This window comes from Procambarus clarkii, unplaced genomic scaffold (assembly GCF_040958095.1).
Source record: "Procambarus clarkii isolate CNS0578487 unplaced genomic scaffold, FALCON_Pclarkii_2.0 HiC_scaffold_99, whole genome shotgun sequence".
Taxonomy (NCBI): Eukaryota; Metazoa; Arthropoda; class Malacostraca; order Decapoda; family Cambaridae; genus Procambarus; species Procambarus clarkii.
Window position 1 is genome coordinate 3,727,196 of NW_027189132.1, and position 26,625 is coordinate 3,753,820.

General features: G+C 46.8%; 1 protein-coding gene across 1 annotated transcript in view; it reads right to left on the bottom strand.

The window, feature by feature from the left end:
• Positions 1–26,625, bottom strand: part of LOC138360184 (uncharacterized) — a 50,323-nt gene that overhangs the window by 17,627 nt on the left and 6,071 nt on the right. Inside the window, exons 2-3 of the mRNA XM_069320130.1 lie at positions 24,189–25,466; positions 14,209–14,316 (exon numbers count right to left, since the gene is read on the bottom strand). Of these exons, the coding sequence (XP_069176231.1) occupies positions 14,209–14,316; positions 24,189–25,466 (1,386 nt within the window). The remainder of the gene's footprint in view (positions 1–14,208; positions 14,317–24,188; positions 25,467–26,625) is intronic.

The following is a 26,625-nucleotide window of genomic DNA, read 5'->3' on the forward strand; positions in this document are numbered from 1 at the left end:
TCTTCACATTTCTTGATCTGTCTTGTTAAGTGGCCTTTAAGACCTGCAAGGGTTCCTTTCATTCTCCCTGCATTATCCATACTGGCTAGTTGGTGAAGCCTTGTGGGACTAGTACTTGGGCTGCTCATAATACTGAACAAGCTCTAATGGTAGCCTAGGGTAAATTCTGAACTCACTAGGCAATAATCCTACCTCTACTAGAGGTTAGCACTTAAAATTAATACACATTATATATATACAATCATACACACTAATGATTTGAGTGATAAACCAGTGTCACTGGAAGTACCTTTAGGTTAGCTCTTCTATATCACCCTAGGATGGTAGAGACACTAATTAATCACTCAAAGGTGTAATGATCATAAGTAAATTATTATATATACAACTCAACTCGAGTTGATAAAAATTACACCCAAAATAGGGTCTGGACCATTCATTAATGGTGTTAGGTTGATCAATATAGTACAACTGACTATGGTAATAATGGGACTAGGATGAACGATAATAGTTCAATTAGTCAATGGTTTTATCCTACCCTGTTGTGGGTTGGCAATTAGTAAATATTATACTGTGATCACTAGTGCAATATATATTAAATGATTCTCTATTTTGGAGAAATAATATACACAATTATTGATAATAGCCTCTTAATTGCCTCTATGAAACTTCTTATATTATCAAGAAGTATTAAATATTATTAGTGACCTCGCGAAATAAACTCCACAAAATTCGTAGAATCACGCGACACCACAGCCACTACATTTGGCTGGCTTCAATATTAGCGCTGTCATTTCACGAAATAACACGCCACCAAATATCTGTGGGTGTGCATGAAACCGCTGACGAAGCTGAACTGGGCTGAGGGAGGCTCCTGAGCTCCCTCGAGGCTACGCTGCCGTCTTGACTGCTGGCTTTGTTTAAATAACACTGCACTAGTATATTTAATGAATCCACTGGTTAACTGGATCATCCGGTACTAAGATGACCAAATGTGGGTTCAAAGGATCAAATAATCCGTCATCCGGTTCGAAGATGACCAATTAATCCGGTTCTGAAGGTCCAAATAATGTGGGAACCGACCTGTGAGATTTATATTTATTTAATTTATATGAATTTATATTTACGTTAATTTGTATACTTCGATAGCAATTTGTATAATGATAAGTGGACTGTATTTCTGCAATAATCTCATAATCTCACAAATCGATCCTCTACACATTAGGGGGGGTTTATATTACACATATGCAGCCAATCAAATTACAGTAATAGCTACATACATTGATGAGGTTCCTTATCTTATAGTACAGCAGGTTAGTCCACCAGGTATAACTAGGGTGTAGACACCAAATTATCCTCTTTGAGGTAGCTTCCATATCACCCAGTAACTGGTGCACAAATCTTGCATCCTCGTCTTGACCTGTCAAAAGTGCGCTAGCTGTGAAGCCAGATACCTATATATGACAAGTATATCAGAGAAAACACTATATGGAACATTGAGACCTGGCTTAATTACCTTTAGTTTGAGGCGATTTCGCGATCTAACCGGGTCACCCTATATCCTGACATTAATGGCCATAAATGAATGATAAACGGGTTTCGGATAGACACTTAACTTGATTGTAGACATCGTGTTGGAGATGGTACCTTTGGTTTCCATAACACTACGTCCCAGTAAATTAACAGGAGCCGAATTTGCTCCCGTGTGAGCCTCTGGTCTCAATATAAATGGCTGCATCTAACACTCCATTCTATTGACGTCACTGGCCGACATTGTCCAGAATGATAGGAGCCGAACTCGCTCCACACGTCTCGGAGGTGACACAACAATGGCTCCCTCCTTCCCCACTGACCCCTGGCCTACTTTGTCCAGATTTCAGAAAGTGATAGAAGGGTCACATTTACTCTACTTTAATATTGATAATTAAGTTAATTTATATAAGATGTTTTTATGATGGTAAAGTCCAAAGACTAATGTATTTAAGAATAATTCCCAGCAGAATAGCTGGTGAATTATAATAGTATGTGGTGATGATATCCCGTTTTCTATAGACGGTAATTCCACTACAGGTTACGTTTTCTATGGGTAACTTGTTGGTAACACAGCTCTTATCTGTCTGTATGATATTATTATTAAATGGTGTCGGATTTTCCGACACACCCGTAGAACTGTAGTACCCGACGTTGAGAGCGAGGGGAACCTTTTATTGTCAATCCCCCTTTCGTCACTGAACCCGATCTCAACGGACTGTCGGTTTCTTAAGGTGGCGTTTGTGGGGCGTATACTCACGACGCACCCCTAGGAGGCCCCGGCAAGATCGGCGATAGCTTCTTGTTGGGTGTCCTGCCTCTAATTGTGGCTCCATGGTGGGTGTGGGGGCACATTCGTGAATGAATTTTCTTTTTTGTAATGATGACCCCTGTTTCGGCTGTTTTTGCTTTACCTTCTCAGGCTCGTGGGGTGGGCGACCAAGCCCCCGAGTCAGTCCGTGTTGGAAGACCGGGCTCTGTAGCCTCCGCTGCATTGGGCCCCAACCTTGCTCCTCCTTTGGCCTCTCTGACTCCTTCCCCTGGCTCCCCTCCCTCCTCTGTGGTTGGGTTGAGCCCCAAGCCCCCAGTGGTGACTACCTCGTTCCCTGGTGCGGCTCCTTCTCTAGTTGTAACTACTGCGCCTTTTAACCCCTCTCTCTCTGGGGGTTCTCACCGCCGTCCTCGTCACGGCCGCCCTCGCTCGATTCCTTCCAGTTCTGCTACCTATCAAGCCTTGTTTGGTCCCGCTTCGTGGGCCAAATATTTTGATCTCCTCCCTCTTGATTCTGCGCCTCCTGACGATTTCTCCCTCCATCGACATCTCGTTGATTCTGTGGATGCCTCCATTACTTTCAACCCCACTCGTCTCGGTACACGTGTCGTTGCTGCTCCTTCTCAGGATGCTGCTTCCCGCTTGGCTGCCTTATCCTGCCTTGGCGAAACCCCTGTTCGGGTCTCGAAGAACGCTCAGTTGAATGCCAGTGTTGGCACTATTCTGCTCCCGCCCCATGTTGCGACCGGTGTTCGGGACCTGCGCGACTGCCACGACGATATTCGACATATCCTTGCTGCCCAGGGTCATTCTATTCTCCAGGTGGACACGTTTACTCGTCCCCCTCGTGGTAGTCGCCGTCAACCCCTCCGGGTTGTGAAGATTACCTTTGATGGTAGGACCCTTCCGCCCTCTGTCATTCTTGATGCTGCCAGGTGCTCTGTCCAGGAGTACATTCCTTCTCCGCGGCTCTGTAACAAGTGCTGGAGGTTTGGGCATGGTGCCCTCCGCTGCTCTGGGACTGTTTCTCTCTGTCCTTTGTGTGGTGGCGAAGGTCACTCTAAGCGGAGTGCACTTCTCCCCAGGCTCGTTGCCTCAACTGCGGTGAGGCCCATCCTACCTTCTCCCATGCGTGTGTCCATTACAAGCTTGAGGCAGCTGTCCTCAACTTGAAGCACCGGGAGCGTTTATCTTTTCCTGAGGCGAGACGCCAGGTTCGCCGGCTCCTGCCTTATGCTAATATCTCTTATGCTCGCGTGATGCGCTCTTCCTCTCCTCGTCCTTCCCGCCTTCCTCAGACTCACAACCGTTTCCGGGCCTTGGACCCTGATATGCCCACTGCCCCCCTCCTCTGTTCCTTTGGGTTCTCTCCTGAAAGATTCGCCTCCTGGTCCTCTGTCTGGGGTTCCCCTTCTTTCTACCCGGTCTGTCGTGTCTCCTGTGTCTTCTTCCTCGTCTCCCGCCATTCCTCCTTCCCATCCTTCCCCTCCGTCTCTTGACTCTCCCCGCCGCCTGTCAGTGTGGGCTGATGTCCATCGCTCTCCAAACGGCCGTCATGTGTGCTCTCGTTCAGCTTCTCCTGTTGAGACGCTAGAATCCGTTGCCCAGTACGTGGTTGCTGGGACACCTGTCTCTTTAAGTCAGATGCGTAAGCCTGGCTCCTCTCCTTCCTCCTCCCCAGCGGGTAAGAAGGTTTCGCTTTCTTCCTCGGCCCCTACTTCTGCCTCTCTCGCTCCTTCCCCTCCCATTTCGGTGGTTGCGCCCCCTGTTCCTGCTATGGAGGTTTCTTTAGTCCCCGCTTCCCTCTCGGTTGCTGCCCTTGCTGAGGTTCGCTCCCCTCTTTCTACCCCACCCCCCTCTTCCTGCTGCTGTCCTTGACTGCTCCTCTCCGTTGTCTCCTCCTCTTCCTCCTCCTCCGGACCCCGCCCGCCCACCTCTGATCTGTTCTCCCGTTTCCTTCCCTCCATCTTTGCTCAGTTTACCCATGCCCCCTAACCCTGACTTTGCTGACCCTGATCCCGACCCTGATATTCTTTAACGTGCTCTGTTGCTCTTTCGCCTTTGTTTCTTCCTTGTTCTCTGTTGTTGTCCTTTCTCTTCTCGTCGATGTCCATTCTTCAGTGGAACGTTCGAGATTATTACGCCAATTTCCTTGAACTCCAACTTCTGATTTTGCGGTTTTTGCCCCTTTGTGTCTGTCTCCAGGAGCCGATGCTTGGTGCTCGTCCTGGTCGTTTTCGTTGCTATTCCTTTCTCTCTTCCCCCCCCCCCCAGCCATTGCTGGGGGCTTCTAATTCTTCTGCTCTCTTGATTCGTGCTGATGTTCCCTTTGTTCCTTTACTTTTTCCTTCGCCTCTCCATTGTTCTGCTGCTCGTATCTTTGTGGGGAAATGGTACACAGTTTGTTCCATTTATCTCCCCCCAAGTGTCCCGCTTTCTCTTCCTGATTTGAAACACCTCCTTGACTCCTTTCCGGAGCCTGTGCTCCTGCTGGGTGACTTCAATAGTCGTCATTCTCTTTGGGGTGACGTTCTGACGAATACCCGGGGTCGCCTTCTTGAGCCGTTTCTCCTCTCTTCTTCCCTGTCTCTTCTGAATTCTGGTGAGCCCACTCATTTGGACTCTCGGACTCGCACCCTTTCTTGTCCTGTTCTTTCTCTCTGCTCTTCTTCTCTTTACTTAGATTTCACGTGGCAGGTTCTTGATGACCTCCATGGAAGTGATCATTTCCCCATCCTTGTTTCCTTTTTCTCTTTTCGCCCTTCCCTCTCTTTCCCTAGGTGGCAGTTTGCTATGGCGGACTGGACCCTATTTACCCTCAGTGCTACTCTCTCTGACCTCTCCTTTCTGCCTTTCTCTCATGCTCTCCTCCTTTTTCATGACACTGTCTTCAACGCTGCCCTCCGCTCTATCCCTCGCTCTTCCTCTCGGGGTCCACGGAAGTGCGTTCCCTGGTGGAATGCGGGCTGTGATCGGGCTGTCCGCTGTAAGCGTGCAGCCTGGAAGAGGCACCGCCGTAGGCAGACGACCGATTCTTTTCTTTTCTTTCGGAAAGCGAGTGCGGTGGCCCATAGGGCCATCCGTACGGCTAAACGTGAATGTTGGGCATCTTATGTCTCGACAATTACGTCCAAAACTTCTCTGGCCCAGATCTGGAAGCGTATCCGCAAGATAGCGGGTAAGTTCGTTCCCGATGTTTCACCGGTCCTTCACCTCCATGATACTCTTGTGGCGGACCCATTGCAGGTCGCTTCCGTACTGGGTTCCCACTTTTCTTCTGTTAGCTCTGGTCTTCGTCTTCCCCAATCTTTTCTTCTTCGTAAACCTGTCCTTGAGTCTCGTCCTTTAGATTTCTGCACTCATCTTCAGCTTCCCTATAATGATCCCTTCTCTCTCTATGAACTTCGTTCTGCCCTGACCCTCTGCGGTTCTACGGCGGCGGGCTCCGACGGTATTCATTATGAGGTGCTTCGCCATCTCCCTCCATGCACGTCTCAATATTTACTGAGTCTATATAATCGGATCTGGGAGTCGTCGTCAGTCCCTGAGGACTGGCTCGATGCCGTTGTCCTCCATGTTTGCAAACCGGGGTCTCTGGGTACTTCTCTGGGTACTTCCTCTAAGGACTTTCGCCCTATTGCTCTCACAAGTTGTGTCTGCAAACTCTTTGAACATATGGTTAACGTTCGTCTGATGTGGTTCCTGGAACACCATCACCTCCTCTCACCTTCTCAATTTGGTTTCTGCAAGTGCCGCATCACGACAGATGTCCTGGTGAACTTGGAGGTCTATATTCGTACTGCTTTTGCTGTGAAGACCTCCGTTGTTGCCGTCCTTTTTGACCTGGAAAAGGCTTACGACACCACTTGACGATATCATATTCTATCTCAACTTCATTCTTTTGGCCTTCGTGGTCATCTGCCTCTTTCTCCTCAGCTTCCTCTCTCATCGTTCCTTTTGGGTGCGCCTTGGTACCGCTCTCTCTGCCTCTTTTCGGCAATACGAAGGTGTGCCCCAGGGTAGTGTTCTGAGCACTACTCTTTTTCTGGTTGCCCTCAATGGTCTTCTTTCCTCTCTTCCTTCTGGTGTCTTCTCCGCTCTCTATGTCGATGATCTTACCATTTGCTGTCAGGGTGATGATTCGCCTCTCCTTCAGCGCCGGCTTCAACTTGCAATTGATGCCGTGTCGTCTTGGGCCACCGATCATGGCTTCAAGTTCTCTACTTCTAAGACTTATGCCATGACTTTTACGCGGAAACGGGTAGTTCTTCGTCCCTCTTTGTCACTTTATGGTCATCCCCTTGAATACAAAGATTCCGCGAAGCTTTTGGGGTTATGCCTTGACACTCATTTGTCTTGGTCTCCCCATATCTCTTACCTCCGTGTTGAGTGCTCTAAGGCCCTTTCCCTCCTTCAGGTCTTGTCCCATACTTCTTGGGGGGCAGATAGGCGCGCACTCCTTGCTTTACATTCCTCTCTCGTCCTGTCTAAGCTCGATTTTGGTTGCCCTGCTTACTCGTCTGCTTCTCCTTCTACTCTTCGCCGTCTTGATGCTTTGCACCATACTGGGTTGCGCCTCAGTTCTGGTGCCTTTCGTTCGACTCCCGTCCTTAGCTTGTATGTTGACACTAGCTTCCTGTCTCTCCAGGACCGCCGTGATCGCTACTGTCTTCGCTATCTTGCGCGGTCCTTACAACATCCTTCCTCTCGCCTCTGTCGTGCTTTAACTTTTACCCCTCCTGCGGTTCCTGTTCCTCTTCACCACCTCCCTCTTTCTGTCCGGTTATCTCGCCTCCAGGATTCTCTTTCCGTTCGTATTTCTAATGTTTCTCCTCGTGTTGTTCCTTTTTTGCCCCCATGGAGAGTCACTCTTCCGCGGTTTTGTACTTCCTTGACCCGTATCACTAAAGCCTTTACCCCTCCTACGGTTCTAAAACGCCTTTTCCTTGAGCACTTTTCTTCTCACTCCCGCTCCGTTTCTGTCTTCACCTATGGGTCAAAGTCGGCGGATGGTGTTGGCTACTCTGTTTTTCCTGATCGCACTTATATGTGTCACTTACCTCTGGAGACTAGCATCTTTACAGCGGAACTTTATGCTATTCTCTCTGCTCTTCGTCTCCTGCTTTCTCGTTGTCAGTCTTCCTTTTTAGTTGTTGTTGAGTCTCGTAGTGCCCTCAAGGCTCTTGGGTCCTTTAATCCGGTTCATCCAGTATGTGAGGGATCTAGATTCCCTCAGCTAGTTTTCCTAGTTTCTAGATTAGGCTAGTCACTCTAGAAACTGAAGCTTTCAAACTATCATATACTTATCATTTGGGAGTAGTCAGAAGTCTGTGATTGCTCTGTAGAGAGAATTACTGAAATTTTTCTGTTTGTGAAATAGGATGAGGAGGTACTTGACTAAAACCGTTAGAGGTGGGGGGGGGGAGAGTGGAGTGAACGTTGGCCCCCCCCCCCCCAACATGGGAGACATCACGCCACTGTCTTTTTGGCCTCCCCCTCCTTGTGACGTCACGGGATGCTCGAGGGTGAGTGAGCCTGTGATTGGTTTAGGCATGTGTGCTCCAAGCCGAGTTTTGGCGCGAAGTGCTGTGATTGGGAGCGGCATGAGGGAGCCGTGCCGGCTTTGGGCTGATTGGTCAAGACAAAGTAGGGAGGAGGTATGGGCATTTGAGTTTCCCTGCCCGCCAGGGAGTCAGTTTGAATTGGGCGGCAAGCGGAGGAAGAAGTGTCTGGTGGAGGTGGCATGCCATCAACCTCCACCCCATGTTAATCGCTTCTGTCGTCCAAATTACTCGTCGAATATGGCACTCCTGCCAGCAGGGGTTGTGTCGAGGCCCAATTGGGTGAATTGGGGCCAAGGATTTACGGAAGGAACAGTAAAAAGCTAAAGAGACGGTTGACAGTGTTCACCCATGAGGCAGCTGGCAGAGCCTCATGGTGTAACAGGTGGTTTGGATAACCTGTCTAGTGTTATTGGGCACTTAGTGGAATCGAGCAGGGCCTCCTAGTGTAATTGTAGTGTGATTACAGGCCCATGTTGGACTTTGAATTCCACCAGGCTGCGTCAGTGTGGGGACGCCGCCGGCCATTGTCACCCCAGTGTAGAGCAAGGCAGGCTCTGGTTTGATGGGGTTGTTAGTGATTCCCCATCCGCGTGTGAACGCCTGTGGGCGGCAGCCTGCCAGCCCGAGGCACCCAGGCCGCCCGTGGCCACCCGCGGCCACCCACCTTGGCCAGCTGCTCGGGGGGGCCACCCACCCAGGCCACCAGCGCGGCCCAACCCCACCCCACCCCGCGCACCAGCTCAGCCGGGTGGGGTGCTATGACATCATGCGCTACCCGTGGCCACCCCCAGGCAACCCAGCCGCTCGGCCCGGCTCGGCCTGCGCGTGGCTACCCACCCGCCTGCCCGAGCGCCGGCTACCACCACCCCCCCCCCCCCTCTCAGCTCGGGAGGGGCGCTGTGGGCCACGCGGTGGCCACATGCCTTGGCCACTTTCCCGGGACAGCCTAGGGCCACATCTTGTCGATGCATGAGGAGCAAGCAAGCTAAGTGTTGACAGCTAGAGTGGTAGTGACCTGGGAAATGAGAAAAAAAATAAGGAAAGACATGATTACTATTATCATTGTGTACAGTGTGAGAGTACCGGTGGAAATTCACGGTAAGAGTTGTCTCAGAGCCTCGCCAGGCTAGAGAAGCAGCCGAGTGACAGCTGTCAGTAGGGTCCAGGTGATTGATAGGGCGGTACCTGGAGATAGATGTTATACATGGGACCACACTGTAGTATCATAATGTATATATATAGTAGACTGACTAGAGTATGTAACCGGTCAGTGTAGAGAGATTTACCATATAAGTGATCCAGCCTGTCGATTCTATATAATCGTTCAGACTGGATTAATGCCATAGAGTACCGTAAAATTATAATCATTAGAGGTAGGCAGGCCAGGTTGCAGGGATGTCAGTGGGGGCCCTGAGGTCTGTGTAGTTAGTTACATTTACCTGATGATATAATTTTCATTGATTATGTGAATGCCATTCCTATGTGTTCATTTGCATGCTTTATGTACTGTGTTGTGTGGTGAGTTAGTAGATGTGATTGCTGACTGATTGCCTAATGATGTCATTAGCATGTGGGGTATGCTGACGGCATCATTATGTTGCAGGTTTGTGCAGTGTTGTTATCAGTTTATACGATATTATTGCCCCAGGAACTGTGCTGAGGGTTTAAGGGACCTCTAGGATTATTCAGGGGAATTCACAGTGCTTAATGAGAGCAGGCAATTGATGGGTTAATTGCCTTGCTGAGGTAAGTGTGTGTTCACAGTAGTCCTTTGCAACGGGTGCAAGATAAGGGGGGGGCAGTAATAATGGTATACTCTTGTGTGTTGCACAACCATGTGCCATTGTGTGGGCACAGTAATTAGCGAGTTGCAGTAGCCGCAACCATATGTGGGCAGTGCATTTATGATGTTGCATGCCATTGTAGTGTGACCTATGTAACGCTGGGGTTACTTTGTTTCTTTAAGTTGTGTTGAGGACTTAAGGATTCAGTGAGTTAATTAAGTAAGGGGTAATTAACTGGATAAGGGGTGCACACTAAATATTGTGGAGTGAGTGAGGGCTGTTAAGAGAGAACAGTGTTGAGCTTGAGTGAGATACGTCTCGGGAGCAATTAATTGTCCGTGTGACAACTAATTGACCACTAGCTAATTATGTAATTAGCCATCTCATCATGAATTCACGTAGTGGGAGAGGATCTGTCAGAGTCTGTCAGTATTTGTGTTAACGTAATTTGCTCGAGACTAATTACCTTTCAGGGGTATAGCAATTAGTGGCTCAGGTTAATTAGTGGAGTAATTAACATCGGAGAGCTCCGATGACTCGGTAAAGCGAGGTCATGGAGCTAGCATAAATCGTTGTATCAATTATATCCTGTCTGAGGACAGTGGATTAGTGGCACATCTTGTTAATTAGGGTAATTAACTCCTTTCCCGTGAATTCAGTGTTTGATGAGACCTGTTTAGGCAGTGCGGAGTGAGACGTATTTATGGATGATTAATTATCGGTCCTGGTGACAGTTAATTAATTGCTCAGAATTAATTAGGGTAATTAACACTCGCTAGTAATTTTTTGACACAGACTGTTGAGAAGCTACCAAGTTAGGGTAGGCTTAGTTAACGTAACTCAATGGGGATGTAATTAGTGGTCCGTTTGACCTTAATTGAGAATTACTCACTGAATACTTGTAAGGAGTCAAGTGTGATGTAATATAAGTTTGAGTTATTGTTAACAAGACAGACAAGTGTTAAAGATTAACGTAGAGTATCATCATGTTGTTGTCTAGTGTGAGACAATTGTTTGTGATTACCGTAGTACTTTGTTGCTGACTGCTGCGATCAGTCAATTAACGTAATTAATCACTTAAGGCAATTGCTTTTGGTTGTCGTCTAGTGACGAGAGTAGAGTAATCTAGGGATCTGTGGAGCTGTGTCCCAGAATCCCGCCTTGCCTGTCTTTGTTACTGTTTACAACAGTGCAACTCCTTGTAGGGAGTTGCAAAGAGTGTTCACACTGGGTTGTGATAGGGGGGGGTCACTGTTGGACTACCCGGCTAGTTACGTGGGTCTCTCCTGGGGGGCGGGAGGACCCCTAAGTTTGTGATTATAGTAGCTGTCAGGGAAACCGAGACACTCTTGATTGCATGCTTGTGTCTTCAGTGGATATCCTTCATTTGTTCAGTTAGTGTATGTTGTCAGCCCGAAGTGTCAGCAAGATGGAGCCTGCTGTCACTTCTCGAGGGGCTATTGAATAGCTGTGTTGCAAATGCCACTTGATGTACAATAACGTAACCATTCGCTGTGGTGTAACTTAGTCTGTGATATTTTTCTTGGTTTTGCAATATTGCGTCATCAGTGGGCACACCTGTGTTCAGGTTAGTTCAGTATGCAGCCTCACAGCAAGGGTTGCTATTTAGCTGTTTGTTATCGTGCCACTGGATGGACATTAACGTAACGTAAACTCGGTAATGTAGTAGTTAGTTTCTTGTTATTAATAAATTGTTATGTTATAGAAAATGGTCTTTGATGTCAACCCTTCAACCATATTATTCCACCATATTTCTGCATATTATTAAATGTTGATGTGATCTTGATAAGGCGGCTGTTCTTGGGAATTCGAATTCCAATTCATAGCGCCACATCAAATGTAAATATTTGATTGTGAGAACCCGACGGTTACCCTTTATTAGTTTTAACGTCCTGTTTAACTAGGAGGAGCCAGCGACCTATTGTGGACAGGTTTTCACCCTTGGTAGTGGAGGCCTGGCGGTTTGCTCCCGCTTTTCCTTTTTCTATTGGACTCGTGCTTAACTGCCATGAGCAGCCTTTAAACTTGTAGTCCACCTCCTAAGGGAGGTAGGCGTAGAAAAAAATCTCACAGTAGTTGTCGAGATCCAGCATTGGTTGTTTCTTGTTCACAGTAAATTTAAGTCGGTTGAGTTTTGTTGGGTTCCCAGCCATATTGGTGTGTCTTTAAATGAGCGTGCGGATGCTGCCGCCAAGGAAGCTGTCCGCTCTTGTCCCATCTCTCGTAAAGGCATTCCGTATTCCGACTTTTACCCGGTTATCCATTCCTCAGTCCTTACCCGTTGGCAGGCTTCTTGGTTGTCTGTTACTGGTAACAAGCTACGTACTCTTAAATGTTGTGTTTCCTCGTGGCCGTCCTCCTTCCACAGTAACCGGCGGTGGGAAACAGCTCTGGCGAGGTTGCGTATTGGCCATACTCGCTTAACCCATGGTCACTTCATGGAGCGCCGCCCTGCTCCTTATTGTTCTAGTTTCATTGTCCCTCTTACAGTCGTGCATGTCCTTCTTGAATGTCCTGACTTCCAGGACGATCGTGTGTCTTGCTTTCCGACCGCCCCTCGCGGTCACCTGTCCCTCAATAGAATTCTTGGTGACTTGGATACTTTTGATATCGTTCGCCTTATGCGTTTTTGTTCTCGTATTGGCATCCTTGGTGATATTTAGCGCCCTCTGATTATTTTGCGCATTTGAAGGTGCTACATAGCCTTCCCGGTTTGGTGCCTTCTTTTGATAATTAATTACTTACCATATTTAATAAATCAGTAGAGTCAGGCAGAGTGCCAGGGTCATGGAAGGTTGCTAATGTGGTACCAATTTTTAAGAAAAGAGATAGATCATTCGCATCAAACTATCGGCCAATTAGCCTAGCGTCTATTGTGGGAAAGTTAACTGAATCGATAATTGTAAATACAATTCGTCTTCATCTTGAAAAACATAAATTAATAAATGATTCGCAACATGGTTTTACAAATGGCCGTTCATGTTTAACAAATTTGCTATTATTTTATTCCAGCATAGTTGAGGCAGTTGATAGTGGTAAGGTTTGCGATGTTGTGTACCTTGACTTTAGCAAAGCTTTTGATACAGTGCCACATGAAAGACAGATTAAAAAGATAGAGGCTCATGGTATTGGGGATGCTATATAAAGTTGGATTAGGGCATGGCTATACCAAAGGAAACAAAGAGTTCGTATAAATGGTGTTAAGTCAGAGTGGCAAAATATTGTAAATGGAGTGCCTCAAGGCTCTGTACTGGGACCTCTGTTGTTTATAATATATATATAAATGATTTAGATTCAGGTTTGATTAGCAACATTTGCAAATTTGCCGATCATACAAAAATTGGTTGGGAAATAAGCACGGAACAAGACTCGGTATCACTTCAAGTCGATCTAAATAAGGTTTTGAAATGGTCAAAAGATTAGCAGATGCAGTTTAATGCTGATAAATGTAAAGTTTTGAGGCTAGATAATGATGATAGAATTACAAGATACGAGCTAGATGGTACTGAGATTGCGAAAGGGATCTGGGAGTTATAAGTAAGAATTTAAACCAAAAGATCAATGCATGAATGTTCGTAATAAGGCAAATAGAACACTGGGATTTATTAATCGAAGCGTTAGTAACAAAACACCTGGTGTTGTCTTCAGCTATATCTTGCTCTGGTTAGGCCCCATTTAGATTATGCAGTTCAGTTTTGGTTGCTGTACTATAGAATGGATATAAATTCACTTGAATGTGTCCAACGTAGGATGACAAAGTTAATTCCCCAAATTAGAAACCTGTCATGTGAAGAAAGATTAACAAAGCTTAAATTGCATTAAATGGAAAGGTGAAGAGTTAGAGGTGACATGATAGAGGTTTACAAGCGGATGAATGGACATAACAAAGGGGGATATTAATAGGTTATTGAAAGTATTAACACAAGACATAACACGAAACAATGTGTATAAATTGGATAAGTTTAGATTTAGAAAGACTTGAGTAAATACTGGTTCAGTAACAGGGTTGTTGATCTGTGGAACCCATTGCCGCGTGGCGTGGAGGAGGTGGGGTCTCGATTGTTTCAAACATGAGTTGGACAAATATGAGTGGGATTGGGTGGTTATAAATAGGAGCTGCCTCATATGGTAACTTTCGCAATTCAACTTCGCAATCTCAACACATCTAGCTCGTATCTTGTAACCCTATGATCATTACCTAGCCTCAGAACTTTACATTTATCAGCATTAAACTGCATCTGCTAGTCTTTTAACTATTTCAAAACCCTATTTAGATCAACTTGAAATGATAGTGAATCTTCTTCCGTGTTAATTTCCCTACCGATTTTTGTATCATCTGCAAATTTGCAAATATTGCTGCTCAAACCTGAATCTAAATCATTTATATATATATTATGAGTAACAGAGGTCACAGAACAGAGCCTTTGAGGTACTCCACCTACAACATTTTGCCACTCTGACTTAACCCTATATATACTAACTCTTTGTTTCTTTTGATACAGCCATGCCCTAATTCAACTTAATATAGCATCCCCATTACCTTGGGCCTTTATCTTTTTAATCAGTCTTTCATGTGGCCCTGTATCAAGAGCTTTGCGAAAGTCTAGGTACACAACATCACAAACTTTACCACTATTAACTGCTTCAACTAGGTTGGAATAAAATGAGCAGATTTGTTAAAAATGAACGGCAATTTGTAAACCAAAGTTGTGAAACATTGATGTTTTTCAAGATGAAGACGAATAGTATTTGCAATTATCGATTCAAGTAACTTCCCCATAAGAGACGCTAGGCAAATTGGTCGATATCTTGACACAAGTGATCTATCTCCTTTCTTAAAAACTGGTATTACATTAGTAACCTTCACGACTCTAGCACTATGCCTGACTAGTGATTTATTAAATATGGTAGACAGTGGCTTGCAAAGCTCCTCTTTGCATTCCTTAAGCATCCTGGCAAACACTTCGTCTGGCCCTGGAGATTTGTTTGGATTGAGTTTCACTATTTGTTTAATAACATCCTCCCTGGTAACTGCTAAACTAGTCAACCTGTCCTCTTCCCCACCCACATTGACTTGTTTGGCTGAAGGCATATTGTTAAGTTCTCTCTAGTAAATACAGAGATAAAATATTTATTAAAAATACTACTCGTCTCTTCGTCATTATCAGTTATCTGACCTGTCTCAATTTTTATTGGAACGATCCTTTCCCTAATGTTTGTTCGATATAACTGAAAAAAAAACTTTAGGATTTATCTTTGCTTACCCTGCTATGCGAATTTCAAAGTTTTATTTTGCCCTACTTATCCATTTTTTAACATTTCTAATCAGTTGGATGAATTCTTGTTCTAAACCGACTTCCCCATTTTTAATCCTTTTGTACCAAGGTCTCTCTCTACCTGTAAGGTTCTTCAGATCCTTTGTTATCCATTTTAGGTCATTATTTTTCGATCTATTCAATTTGTACAGTATACTATGTTCCTGTGCTTTGCTTAGAATATTTTTAAATAAGTTATATTTTGAGTCAACATCGAAATCCCTTTTTACATCACCCACCGTTGGGTTCACTTCTAGCTCCAAGACCGGCCCACCCCAAATACCCTAGGACTTTTCAATCTTCTTTTCACCCGAAAACTTTCTTAGGCCATTAAAATCAGCTTTTCGAAAATCTGGAACTTTAACAGAATTTTCTCCTACAAATCTATTCCATTCTATGATAATCTAATTTCTTTGTGATCACTGTTCCCAAGCTCACTCTCTATTTCGATGTCATTAATTTGTGTTTCCCCTGTTAGTTAACACCAAGTCTAAAAAATTATTTTCCTGCATTAGTTCCTTAATGTGTTGCTTAAGAAAGCAATCATCAATTAATAATAAAAAAATCTTCTGCTTCGTTATTCCCTGTTTTGGCGCTCCAGTTTATTCCATTAAAATTAAAGTCACCCATGACACAAATACTGTTAGACCTAGATGCTCTAGATATTTCATCCCATAGATGCTTTGCTTCAATTCTGTCTAAGTTTGGTGGTCTGTATATAACTCCAATTATAAGATTTCTAGCTTTTTCGTTTAATTCTAACCAAATAGTTTCTGTGTGTGGCTCAGTTTTGATTCCCTCTTTGAGACTACATTTCAAATTTTCCCTAACATATATGGCTACTCCTCTTTCTCGTCTAATAGATCTATCTGTGTGAAATAGTTTAAATCCATTTATTTGATATTCAGCTAATAGTTGTCTGTTTTCTACATTCATCCATTTTTCAGTAAGTGCAATAATATATATACGATATAATAATAATATATATACGCAATACGACCTTGAGAAGAAGTATAGGCTAGGAACAGTCTCCAAAGAATTCTCAAAGAATTACTCGTTATTGCTATCTAAAATAATTAGACGAGCCAAAACTAAATACTATGAAGATAAATTTACCCAAATAAAGAGCAACATTAAAATAACTTGAAGCACAATTTCACAAATATTGGGATCAAAGAAGATTTTAAATAACAAACCAACACTCCTGTCCAATAACGTTGGTCAGCTTTCAGCCTCTGATTCTGCTATTGAGTTCAATAGGTTCTTCTCTTCCATTGGGACATCCTTTGCAAATGATATTCCATCTTCCAGTACTGATGTTAAGGACTATCTTACAGGTAACTATCCACAGTCTCTGTACCTAAAGCCTACTAGTTCCACTGATGTCAATGAGATAATCCTTTCCCTTAAAACCAAGTCTAGTTCCCTCGAGGAGATACCAACTTTAATTTACAAAAAAAGCCTCCAGATCCTTAGCCCCTGCTATTGCATTGCTCTTCAACAAGTCACTTGAACTCCAAACCTTTCCAGACATTCTAAAAAAAGCAAGAGTAACCCCTGTCCACAAATGTGGTGATCTCACAGATGTTAACAACTACAGACCTATATCAATCCTGCCTAACTTATCAAAAATATTCGAAAAACTAATCTACAAGCAGCTTTACTCTTTATCTAGCCAAACACAATATACTTAGCTCTTGTCAATATGGCTTCAGACCCAAAAAAAGCACTAACGATGCACTTATTAGTATGATTAACTTAATTCACGCAGCTCTTGATAAAAAGGAGTTCCCTGTTGGGTTATTTGTGGACCTGCGTAAGGCTTTTGACACTGTCAACCACCAAAACCTTCTTCTTAAATTACATCATTATGGAGTCAGAGGACACTCCCTGCAATACCTCAAATCTTATCTTACTGACAGGCTCCAGTATGTTTCTGTGAATAATACAATTTCTCCCACCCTACCCATCAACATTGGTGTTCCTCAGGGCAGCATACTTGGCCCTCTCCTCTTTCTCATCTACATTAATGACCTTCCAAATGCCTCCCAACACCTCAAACCAATTCTATTTGCTGACGACACAACCTTCATTTACTCCAGTCCTGACCCCCTTGCTCTAAATGCCACAGTAAATACTGAGCTAGAGAAAGTCCATCTTTGGCTAACTGCCAACAAACTCACCGTTAACATTGACAAAACGTTTTATATTCTGTTTGGCAATAAATCCTCTAATCAAATAAATCTCAAAATAAACAATACCCAAATTTGTAACAAATTAGATGGCAAATTCCTTGGCGTTCTCATCGACCACAAGCTGAATTTCCAGGGACACATTCTAAATATATCAAAAAAAGTTTCAAAAACTGTTGGCATTCTTTCTAAGATCAGATATTATGTACCTCGCCCTGCCCTGGTGATGCTCTATTACTCCCTCATCTATCCATATCTCAACTATGGTATTTGTGTTTGGGGTTCTACTACCCAAAATCATTTACGTCCTCTTATTACCCAACACAAAGCTGCTATTAGGACAATATCCAACTCTGGCCCCAGACAGCACTCGGTACCCATACTCAAATCTCTGAATATGTTTGATATTAAGTCACTGCACATTCTCTCTTGTGTATTATACATATATAAAACGCTGAACTGTAATGCCAATCCTGACCTCAAAAGCTTCATTGAAGGTTGTAACAGAACCCATGAGCACCACACCAGAAATAAATACAGTTTTGATATTCCTAGAGTACGACTTAATCAAACTAGAAATGCTCTACAAATCAAGGGGCCCAGAATGTGGAATGACCTTCCCAACCATGTTAAAGACTGTACCTCTCTCAACCAGTTTAAGATAAAAACTAAACACTACCTAATAAATTCCCTGTAACCTACCTCACTCCTCTATTGTCAACCCATGTCTGTTATTTTTTTTAATCAACACTGTTTGTCAACTATTGTATTTGTGCTGCTTTTTCAGTCATGTTCCCCCTTTTTTTTTTATCTTTATTTGTATTTGTTCTCAACACTTTTTATTCTTTATGCTCAATTAGTATTAAGTTCAAGATATTAATGTTTTTCTTGCCCGAAACGCATTGCGTAATAGTGGCTTTAGGCATTGTATGTACTAACTCTATCTATATATCAATCCATTAATGTAACATCACTTGTATGTATGTACCTTACCTGAATAAAGATATTTATTTATTTATTTATTTATATTGTTTCTATGTAAACAAGAGCATTTAAATCGTTTATTTTGTTTGTAGACTCCTACTGTTCGTGTAACATGCCCTAAGTGTATTGTTATTTTGATTCCTTTCTCTTTCCCTGTTCATTTTGCCAATTTGTTCCCCCACAAACACATAATTTTTATTTCTAAGACAATAAATGGGACAGAAATATCCAATAACAACAAGAACAAAACAATCAACAAAGACAATCTTGAATCATAATCATAATTACATTACCGAATCTTTAAGAATTTACAGGCGGTAATTGGTAATTAATCCTCGCCTACGGTAATTAGGAGGAAGGATATCTAATGCTTCAATTTGCAGGTGCTCTGTGGAGCGATTGAACCATCAATTCTCGGGCGCTGAACGATGCTTGTTATCTGCAAATGATTCAGATTGAACGCTCGTTAATAACAAAGTTAATTGAACTATTTTTCAGTTTTCTTTTAAATATATTGAAGACTTTTATCGTTGTTTAAAATACAATGATTACTGTCTAATAATAATGATTTTGTGTATGTGAAAATGTGTGCATTGTATAATTATGTTTGTATAAATATATATGTATTATGAATGTGCTAATACAAACACACACACATCAAGATATCACATAAAGATATGTGGAGAATTAAGACAGGTGAAGATATACAGAAACTACAGGACGACCTCGACAAACTGGAGGAATAGTCTAGAAAATGGCTACTAAAGTTCAACTCAGGAAAGAGTAAATTAATGAAATTAGGCGAAGGGAGCAGAAGGCTGAACACAAGGTACCTTCTGGGAGGTGAAATCCTGCAAGAGTCAGATAGAGAGAAAGATCTGGGGGTTGATATCACACCGAACATGTCCCCAGAGGCCCACATTAAAAGGATATCATCAGCGGCATATGCTAGACTGGCCAACATAAGAACTGCCTTTAGAAACTTGTGTAAGAAATCGTTGAGGACCTTGTATGCCACTTATGTCGGACCAATCCTGGAGTATGAAGCTCCAGCCTGGAGTCCATACCTTGTTAAACACAAGACAAAGTTAGAGAAGTCAGAACAAACAATACTACCCATTTGCCTGCGCTGCGTGGCATATGCCATCCATGTAAACACAGACCAAGACGCCTGCCACGCTTGGGTCGCTGCTAATCTTGCACAATTATAAGTAAACAACTTCTAATTTAACCATGACGGGGAGTAGAAACCTGCTGTTCCTGGGGACTGCCGGGAAATGGAAGGCCATTATTGACCTTTGGGTCACGACGCTGTCATCTGGCATTTCTCTCTCACGGCCAACTTTTCCATATGTTGGGCCCCTGATAGCTTAGGGCCACAGGCACGTTTGTAACAAACTAGCTGTTGTAGGAATGATCCAGAATGTTTTATCTACGCGTGGGAGAATGGGAAGCTGGACCCATGTGTGGTGACCCGGGAGCATCCCCTGGGGGGATTGACGGTGAAAATAATTGCCGCCTTTGTTCACAGTTTCGTATAATGAATTATTTTACAGAATTCACTTATCTAGAGAAATTAGTGTTCATTCAAATTGTATAATATTCCTGGTTATAGTATCAAGAATAATATAGTACCAGAATAATGAGTTAAGTCACCATCAGTGACGTCACTAGCGGGACTAGACGTGGAGGCGGAAGGATTTGGGCGACCTTAGGTCACGAAGGTCACCAAAGCTCCATATTTTTGGTATTTTCTCAAAGGTCAAATAGCCATTTTGTAAACGGAAATAGCTCTTCCCTAGATGCTTGTGTAATTAACGTCAGTTAAAAGAATTCAACCAATCTGGATCATTCAGTGCAACAGAGATTAGTTGTTAATCTTAAACACCTAGGAACAATGTAGTAAAGCCAAGCGTAAGGATACAGAGCTGGGCGTCTGGGTAGAGAAGCATGTGGGAAGGACAGTGTGGGATCCGGAGCAACACAGGGAAGGTATCCACTCCACCTCTTCCCAGGACCTTAGCACTAACATCTAGCTGGTCGCCAAAAAGGTAGAGTTGCTGTAAGAGTGTTGATATAGGGAATAGGTCAACTCATTGCCGAAGTAGGAAGTGTTCAGGTTAGGGAGTGCATTGATTTACATTTTGTTTAGTTTTTGAATAAACCATTTAGCTATTAAATGGTCTTTTTTATTAATTTCCATTTTGTATAATTTATGTGGATGGTCCCGTACCACGTGGGTAGCCGGAGAGGCAGAGTGGAGTTGGGCGCCGACTCTAACACCGAATCTGAATTCATTATTCCCTTTGATTGTTAATTAATTCCACACTTACGGATATCCAAGTCATATACTACTAGTGGGGATCAAGCCCCAAAGTTTATTGATTAGCATGATTGATCCAGACCTTGATCATTGCTCAGTGTTACTGGTCTGGTGGTGGCAGCGTAAGGCGATTCTAGAGTTTTGTTAGAAGTCTATTTCACGACATATGGGTTGTAGAATCTTAAGTCGGTCCATCGTCTTAAGACCACGTGGCGTGGGGTCGGCTCAAGTAACAGTTTTGGGGTCCCTTGGTAGAGAGAGCTAAAGTAGAATACGGGTGCAGAGAGGAGTAGAGAACGAATTACGAAGAACAGAATGGACACCGATGTTACACGTTGACAGTGGTTTGTTTCTTTCTCAGTTCTCCGGTTGGCTCATCGGGTAGGAAATGGTGTCTGGCGCCAGCTTGGTCTTAAGGCGCCGGGAGTTTGGTGGTCTTTGTGAACCTCTGGTGTGTCCGGGCTCTGTGGTGGGCCCTGGCTCTGTGGTGGGCCCTGGCTCTGTGGTGGGCCCTGGCTCTGTGGTGGGCCCTGGCTCTGTGGTGGGCCCTGGCTCTGTGGTGGGCCCTGGCTCTGTGGTGTGTCCTGGCTCTGTGGTGGGCCCTGGCTCTGTGGTGGGCCCTGGTTCTGTGGTGGGCCCTGGTTCTGTGGTGGGCCCTGGTTCTGTGGTGGGCCCTGGTTCTGTGGTGGGCCCTGGTTCTGTGGTGGGCCCTGGCTCTGTGGTGGGCCCTGGCTCTGTGGTGGGCCCTGGCTCTGTGGTGGGCCCTGGCTCTGTGGTGGGCCCTGGCTCTGTGGTGGGCCCTGGCTCTGTGGTGGGCCCTGGCTCTGTGGTGGGCCCTGGCTCTGTGGTGGGCCCTGGCTCTGTGGTGGGCCCTGGCTCTGTGGTGGGCCCTGGCTCTGTGGTGGGCCCTGGCTCTGTGGTGGGCCCTGGCTCTGTGGTGGGCCCTGGCTCTGTGGTGGGCCCTGGCTCTGTGGTGGGCCCTGGCTCTGTGGTGGGCCCTGGTTCTGTGGTGTGTCCTGGCTCTGTGGTGGGCCCTGGCACTGTGGCCCACCACGGCTGAGGTCACACCAGGAGCCCACCACGTCTGAGGGCACACCAGGAGCCCACCAAGATCCACCTACTCCCAGCACCTCTCGACCAAGATGGCGCCGGACACCGTCTACCCGCCCAAAGAACCATCCAGAAAACATTCAAAATGAATCATCTTTCCTGTGACCCCAGGCGATATGTGCGCCAAGCGTCGTAACAATCTTGACCGTTGAATAATGCCAGACGACAGTGTCAACACCCTATGGGTAAACTGGCATAACGGAAGGTGATCTGGCTGCCCCCAAGCCGAGCAGGTGTCTAGACGTCCGCTCGTCTTCAGAGATGAAACAGGATGAATCAACTTTGTTATGTTAAGCACAGTTCAGAGGACGCCTTGATGCATCTATTGTCCGGTGTCCCTGGGTGGTCGATAGATAGGCTTCCAGTTGGTTCTGTGTGTGGGATGTGTGTCTGATGTAAAGCGAGGCAGTTTTCCTGCCAACTGGCGAGTTATGTTTCCTCGACACACACCAACGACGGGGTGCACACGGCCCTGAAGGGTAGCTGCCCCAAACCCAACAACAACAACAACAACAGTATAAATGTAATTAAAGTCCATAACCAAGCAGTGGCCTCATGTCTACCTTACAACTGTGATCAGCCACAAGCGTCACCAAATACCACACATATAACTAGGATAACATCAGCGGTGTATGCAAAGTTGTCAAACATTTATATAGTCTGAAGAAACTTGGAAAAGGAAGCTTTCAGGTCTTGTACCACTAACTGTAGACCATCACTAGAATATCCAGCCCCACTGTGGCATCCTCACCTACAACAACACTAAGGTTTACTAAACTGTTGCAGACGACCCTGTCTAGGGCTGGAGCCCTGTCGACCCTGTCTAGGGCTGGAGCCCTGTCGGCCCTGTCTAGGGCTGGAGCCCTGTCGGCCCTGTCTAGGGCTGGAGCCCTGTCGGCCCTGTCTAGGGCTGGAGCCCTGTCGGCCCTGTCTAGGGCTGGAGCCCTGTCGGCCCTGTCTAGGGCTGGAGCCCTGTCGGCCCTGTCTAGGGCTGGAGCCCTGTCGGCCCTGTCTAGGGCTGGAGCCCTGTCGGCCCTGTCTAGGGCTGGAGCCCTGTCGGCCCTGTCTAGGGCTGGAGCCCAGTCGACCCTGTCTAGGGCTGGAGCCTGGCTGAGGTAGTTGGCGAGGAGAAGGGCGAGGCAGGAGTTATGAGGAAAACCTAAGAAACTTCATCTCACCATTTTGGGAAACATGAAGGATATGAGGCGACAAGACTTGTAAGATTTGTAAGACACATTTGTAAGACACATTTGTAAGACACATTTGTAAGACACATTTGTAAGACACATTTGTAAGACACATTTGTAAGACACATTTGTAAGACACATTTGTAAGACACATTTGTAAGACACATTTGTAAGACACATTTGTAAGACACATTTGTAAGACACATTTGTAAGACACATTTGTAAGTCACATTTGTAAGACACATTTGTAAGACACATTTGTAAGTCACATTTGTAAGTCACATTTGTAAGTCACATTTGTAAGTCACATTTGTAAGTCACATTTGTAAGTCACATTTGTAAGACACATTTGTAAGACACATTTGTAAGACACATTTGTAAGATTTTTCAGACATTAGGAAAAAGGACAAAACAAGATTAACTTTAATCTTGTAAGACACATTTGTAAAACACTTGTAAGACACATTTGAAAGACATTTGTAACTCAAATGTAAATTTCAACTCAAATTAGCCATGTGAGTGTTAACAATAACTTATTCAGTGTAAGATTAATGAGCAAGTGGAATGAGATACAAGTGGTGATGGGCGAGGCTACACTATGGTAGCCACAATGTCTGGGGGACAATTATATAATAGGCTACCTGCGACAGAAAGGCAAGACCCAGGAGCTGAAGCTCATCATGCAAGAACATATAAGTGAGCATAACCTGGGGTGAGACATAAGGAACAAAGACTGTTCTCAGGGGTCGAGGTATAACCCAAAAAAGTAATATACCAGACAGTTATTGTCAGGTTTGTAATGGAGAGCAGAGTGCGCGGCAGTACACTTTTTAAATTTAACATCATGTAATTATCATAAAATATAAACAATAAAATGCCCCCAAAGTATTAAAGCAAACACAAAATTATTTAGTAAATTTGTTTTATATATTAAAGAAGTGTGGTAGTGGGAATAGATGAGAGTGGTTGAGGAGTAAGAGGTGGGAGCGGAGGGTGGAGGAGGAGACGCTGGTGCTGCCGGCCTCCATGGCGTCTCGCCCCACAACACGCCCACCACGCCCACAGTGTCAACACGCCCACCACACGCCCACACTCAACACGCCCACCACAGACACTACACTCAACAATAAAGGTAAGGTTATGGTAGTTAATGTTGGTCCTGTAGTTGTAACTGAGGCAGAGGAGCACAGCCCGCCGCCGCCGCCGCCGCCATTGTTTACATTGAAAAACGTTCCAGACATATTTTTAAAATTATATTTAAATTGTGTTTTACGGTTAATAACATGAGGTTAGCTTCTCAGTTCTTCAGCAAAGCTGAAAAGCTTGAACATGATTAGTTCTTTTTTTTAATATTATAATGGAGACATTGGAGCTAGATGACCAGGTGTGTGGCCGGCTGCCTCCCTCACTTGTTTGAAGCGTGGGCGTGGCTGTATGGGCGTGGCTGTGTTGTCGTAGGCGTGGGGGCGTGGCTGTGTTGTAGGCGTGGCTGTGGGGGCGTGGCTGTGTGGGCGTGGCTGTGTGGGCGTGGCTGTATGGGCGTGGCTGTGTGGGCGTGGCTGTATGGGCGTGGCTGTGTTGTCGTAGGCGTGGGGGCGTGGCTGTGTTGTAGGCGTGGCTGTGGGGGCGTGGCTGTGTGGGCGTGGCTGTGTGGGCGTGGCTGTATGGGCGTGGCTGTGTGGGCGTGGCTGTATGGGCGTGGCTGTGTTGTCGTAGGCGTGGGGGCGTGGCTGTGTTGTAGGCGTGGCTGTGGGGGCGTGGCTGTGTGGGCGTGGCTGTGTGGGCGTGGCTGTATGGGCGTGGCTGTGTGGGCGTGGCTGTATGGGCGTGGCTGTGTTGTCGTAGGCGTGGGGGCGTGGCTGTATGGGCGTGGCTGTGTTGTCGTAGGCGTGGGGGCGTGGCTGTGTTGTAGGCGTGGCTGTGGGGGCGTGGCTGTGTGGGCGTGGCTGTGTGGGCGTGGCTGTATGGGCGTGGCTGTGTGGGCGTGGCTGTATGGGCGTGGCTGTGTTGTCGTAGGCGTGGGGGCGTGGCTGTGTTGTAGGCGTGGCTGTGGGGGCGTGGCTGTGTGGGCGTGGCTGTATGGGCGTGGCTGTGTGGGCGTGGCTGTATGGGCGTGGATGTGTTGTCGTAGGCGTGGGGGCGTGGCTGTATGGGCGTGGCTGTGTGGGCGTGGCTGTATGGGCGTGGCTGTGTTGTCGTAGGCGTGGGGGCGTGGCTGTATGGGCGTGGCTGTGTGGGCGTGGCTGTATGGGCGTGGCTGTGTTGTCGTAGGCGTGGGGGCGTGGCTGTGTTGTAGGCGTGGCTGTGGGGGCGTGGCTGTGGGGGCGTGGCTGTGTGGGTGTGGCTGTATGGGTGTGGCTGTGTGGGCGTGGCTGTATGGGCGTGGCTGTGTTGTCGTAGGCGTGGGGGCGTGGCTGTATGGGCGTGGCTGTGTGGGCGTGGCTGTATGGGCGTGGCTGTGTTGTCGTAGGCGTGGGGGCGTGGCTGTGTTGTAGGCGTGGCTGTGGGGGCGTGGCTGTGGGGGCGTGGCTGTGCGGGCGTTACTGTGGGGTCGTGGCTGTGGGAGCGTGGCTGTGGGGGCGTGGCTGTGGCTGTGGGGGCGTGGCTGTGGGGGCGTGGATGTGGGGTCGTGACTGTGGGGTCGTGACTGTGGGGGTGTGGGCGTGGCTGTGGTGTCGTGGGCGTGACTGTGGGGGCGTGACTGTGGTGTCGTGGCTGTGGGGGCGTAACTGTGGTGTCGTGGCTGTGGGGGCGTGACTGTGGTGTCGTGGCTGTGGGTGTCGTGACTGTGGTGTCGTGACTGTGGTGTCGTGACTGTGGTGTCGTGACTGTGGTGTCGTGACTGTGGTGTCGTGACTGTGGTGTCGTGACTGTGGTGTCGTGACTGTGGTGTCGTGACTGTGGTGTCGTGACTGTGGTGTCGTGACTGTGGTGTCGTGACTGTGGTGTCGTGACTGTGGTGTCGTGACTGTGGTGTCGTGACTGTGGTGTCGTGACTGTGGTGTCGTGGCTGTGGGGTCGTGGTTGTGGGGGTGTGGCTGTGGGGGCGTGACTGTGGGGGCGTGACTGTGGGGTCGTGACTGTGGGGTCGTGACTGTGGGGGCGTGGCTGTGGGGGCGTGACTGTGGGGGCGTGACTGTGGGGGCGTGACTGTGGGGTCGTGGCTGTGGGGGCGTGACTGTGGGGTCGTGGCTGTGGGGGCGTGACTGTGGGGTCGTGGCTGTGGGGGCGTGACTGTGGTGTCGTGGCTGTGGGGGCGTGACTGTGGTGTCGTGACTGGGGTCGTGACTGTGGTGTCGTGACTGTGGGGGCGTGACTGTGGGGGCGTGACTGTGGTGTCGTGACTGTGGTGTCGTGACTGTGGTGTCGTGACTGTGGTGTCGTGACTGTGGGGGCGTGACTGTGGGGGCGTGGCTGTGGGGGCGTGACTGTGGTGTCGTGACTGTGAGGGCGTGGCTGTGGTGTCGTGACTGTGGGGGCGTGGCTGTGGGGGCGTGGCTGTGGGGGCGTGACTGTGGCGTCGTGGCTGTGGCGTCGTGGCTGTGGCGGCGTGACTGTGGGGGCGTGGCTGTGGGGGCGTGACTGTGGTGTCGTGGCTGTGGGGTCGTGACTGTAGGGGCGTGACTGTGGGGGCGTGACTGTGGGGTCGTGGCTGTGGGGGCGTGACTGTGGCGTCGTGGCTGTGGTGTCGTGGCTGTGGTGTCGTGGCTGTGGTGTCGTGGCTGTGGGGGCGTGGCTGTGGGGGCGTGGCTGTGGTGTCGTGACTGTGGGGTCGTGGCTGTGGGGTCGTGACTGTGGGGTCGTGGCTGTGGGGTCGTGACTGTGGGGTCGTGGCTGTGGGGGCGT